The sequence below is a fragment of the Nelumbo nucifera genome, chromosome 7 (assembly GCF_055504915.1).
Source record: "Nelumbo nucifera cultivar China Antique chromosome 7, China Antique-T2T, whole genome shotgun sequence".
NCBI lineage: Eukaryota > Viridiplantae > Streptophyta > Magnoliopsida > Proteales > Nelumbonaceae > Nelumbo > Nelumbo nucifera.
Genome location: NC_142655.1, coordinates 30,591,515 through 30,595,127, shown reverse-complemented (window position 1 = coordinate 30,595,127; position 3,613 = coordinate 30,591,515). Strand labels below are relative to the sequence as shown.

The 3,613-nt window shown below is 36.0% G+C and overlaps 1 protein-coding gene across 1 annotated transcript; it reads left to right on the top strand.

Annotated features, from left to right (window-relative positions):
- Positions 1–2,052: 2,052 nt before the first annotated feature.
- Positions 2,053–3,332, top strand: LOC104598228 (Serine/Threonine-kinase). Its single transcript, XM_010260169.3, has 2 exons — positions 2,053–2,308; positions 2,669–3,332. Exons 1-2 carry the CDS (start codon positions 2,274–2,276, stop codon positions 3,144–3,146), a joined length of 513 nt encoding a protein of 170 aa, XP_010258471.1. The 5' UTR covers positions 2,053–2,273; the 3' UTR covers positions 3,147–3,332.
- The last annotated feature ends 281 nt before the right edge of the window (positions 3,333–3,613 follow it).

The window sequence follows — 3,613 nt, the reverse complement described above, 5'->3', positions numbered from 1 at the left end:
TTGCATCACTGCAAAAGAATTTGTAGTGCAATTAACCAAACATGGCCTAAGGAATAAAATTTGGATTTAGGCATATCCAACCACATCCGACCCATTTATTGGTTTTTTCATGTTGTCAAAGAGTTGAACAATGCAATGGTTTTTTCGTGTTGTCAAAGAGTTGAACAATGAAAATAGATGGCGAATGCCTGATCGAATTGATCGGGTCATATAAGAACAAGGTTCAAGTCTATATCGGTCTGTTAGGATGCCTCAGCTGCATACATCACTGCACTTCTACTTGACACCTATCGTAATGATAAACGACTTGTCTTGCCGTGACCTTTTCTTGGATTCTCAAAACTTCTGTCGCTCCATCCCCGCAGGGGCAAAGAACCCGTCTAGAAGTGCTTTTAAATAAAAATGCTTTTGATCCACAAAACAGCTAGTTTGGGAGAAAAGTCCCTTACTTTCTTTATTTTTCTTTTTCTTGTATTTTAGACGTACGACATAATTTTGTATTTTCTAGTTTGCTTATATGTTTATCTTCAATACGTTTCTTATCTTATATTTTTTAATAGATACAAAAAAAAAAGCACTACAGGGAAATAATAGTTTCTTTCGATGAGAATTTGATTTTTTTTCCCTGAATATGTTTTGTAATAATCCTCGTTTTCAAAGATCCACCATTGACTTTGCAATAATTCACCCTTCCAAAAAATTATCAAAAATAATTCTTTATTTCAAAATTAAGGCTTTGTTTGGAAAAGCTTTTACTTTTGAGCTTTGTTCTGTGGGAAGTAAAAATGAAACAAAATGTATTTTAATAAGCATCTGGTAAGAGTGATCTCTTTTAAAAACATAACAATTTAAGCGAAAATGTTTTTAAGCCCCAAATCACAAAAACCCCTTTTAGTCTTTAGAAGCACAAATTGTAAAGCTTACCCAAACACAACCTAAATTTCTATATTTTATGGTGGAGAGGCCGAATGGTAAATTGAATGGATGATTAGAAATAAACCACCATCTCATAGATTATATCTCAATTTCTCAAGTTTCTTTGACAAACCCAGTAGGGTTTTCCCTTTAATTAATGCTATTTATTTATTTGATCCTCTAAACCCAAGCTCTATTCATCATGGTTCTTTTTTTTTCTTATCTTGGACCAGCTTTTTGAGCTTGTGGACGTTATCCCACTCACAGAGGAATCATGATGCCATCCATTCACAAATAATATTGACACATAGAATTGAATCATAAAAAGCTCACGACCACGCTTTATCTTCCTTGTGATCGAGATGCCTTTCACCTTCTTTGATATTTCCACTTGGACAAATAAAAGTGCCCTTGACCTAAATTGCAAATGATGACAATGACATAATGTTCTCTTTTGATGTAACCTTTGAAAATTCCTTCTCTTCAATTCCAAAACTGTATGTTTACTTGTTCTATATGTACACCTTCTCCTGCTGACTTTCATTCCTTTTTCCTTTAGATTTTTGCCTTCTTTAATTTCTCGATTCTTCCATCTATCGAGATGACTAACGCACTCTCTGATCCATTTGATTCTTCCATCTCTTGAGATGACTAATGCATTCTGATCCATTTCTAACAAGTTTATAAATAATCTAAATGATTCCTTGAAGAATGTGTCAACTGGGATTTGATTGAAAGTTTTAAACAAAGGGAGAAGGATTTAAAAAGGTTTTGACCATTAACCACTGTATTAAATCTACGTACTCCCTGTAAATTACTCCATGCAGTACAATCTCCACCCATCTTTGCAAGGCTCAATGGTCATTTAAAGGGCTCCACATGAAGAAGTCATGGTCCTTACTGAATCATGACTTGAAACAAACTGTCATCAATCTCTTAAAGGACTGATCGATCACGATCCGGGATCCAACTTCGTGTTTGCCAAATCACAGCTGGTTAAATTTTGGAAAAGATAATAGACATACGTGAATAATTGATTTTTAAAGTATATTCAGTTGAGTAACTAGGGCGTAATTATATATTGTTTTTATTTAATTACTTTTTTATAACTTTAGTATTTGCCTGAAAAGCAACAATTTTACTTTCTAATTCAAATCTCTCTCTCTCTCTCTTTCTCTCTCTCTGTGTGCCAAAGCAAAAGGAAGCTGTAATAAAGAAAGGGAAAAAGAAAGAACCCAACCCATCTGCCATCTTTCCTTCACGATCGATTCAAGCAAAAGGCTCATCCGTCTCTCTGATCAGATGAACTTCCTCCCTCCCACTCGCCAGCTCTCACACTCTTCATTTCCCTCTAGTTCATGCAAGATCCAAGGAACTCACAGTCACAGACAAGGTATGTGAGAGAACCTCTCTCTCTCTCTCTCACTCACTCGTTATAACTCAAAATCTTCTGCAAGCAAGCTTGATTAAAATCCATGTTTAGTAGACAACCACACATGTCGTGCCAAGCAGTATAACTGAGTCTTACTCATATCTCATCTATTATGCATATATACAGAAGCACCAACAATTAACTTGCTTGTTCAGTCAGCTTCTCTCTCTCTCTCTCTAACTCGTCCATTTTACAGAGTCCAGACAGTGCGGCCCTATACTTAGACATTATATTAATATCTCTTGATCCATGTAAATATACGATTATATTTAAACCCATTAACTCGTTGTCCTTCTTGACAAATACATGCTTGTGCTGTAGGAAGCCCTGGTATCAGAGAGCAATGGAGGCAGCAAATTTATGGAAACCCATATCAAAACCCACTGAGGTTTCCACGAATCCCAACAGATCTAAGCTAAGGAAGTGTTCTTCTCTTAAGGTTGCAACTTCATTCACTCGGGTATGTCTTTGTGCACCCATCTCTTCTTATACTGAAGTTTTTCGAGCCGATCTTCCACCGAGGAGGAGCAACAGCTATCCTAGATCAAAGCCATTGGTGATACCACCTCCCGAAACATTTCCCAGTTATAGAATCAGTACAGAAGGCAGCAGGAGGGTTTTCCGGGGGAAGTCATTAACTGATGATGTTCTCATGAGAAGATTTGTTGTGGAAGAAGAAGCAATGATGCAGGTTAGGAGAAGGAACGAAATGGATGTTGTAAGGAGGAGGAGCTCCATGAGAAGAAAGAAACTGGGTCCTAGTCGGCTTAGTAGAATGGTTATGGCCGGAGATGATTAATTTTATTGATTTTTTTTTTTTGAAGTTTTCGATCCTATACGAAATGATCAGTAACTTTTGATTTTTTTCACTTCATGCTCATTTTGTTTTAATTTTCTTTTCTAATCAGTTTAATTCCCTGGTTGGCATATCTTAATTTTAATCATGGAATTGCAATGGTTATGTTAATTTTGACATTTTCTTTAATTTGTTGTTATATATAGTTATATTGATTCTATTACTAAATCAACATAAGTTGCTTTCGCACGTTACAAAATCAGTAGTCTTTTGGTGTATTTAAAAGGACACTGATTTTAGTTGGACAGCTCAGATTTGTGGAAGTTTGAATTGGAAGTAGTGCTGTATATATGACTCAGACCGGACCAGATGGTTGAACCGCTGACCCAGTGACCATTTTAAATCAAAATAAAATTACATGTGGAGTGATGTGGTCCCTGCAGTTTGCAGTTCTATTGTCACAAACTTAA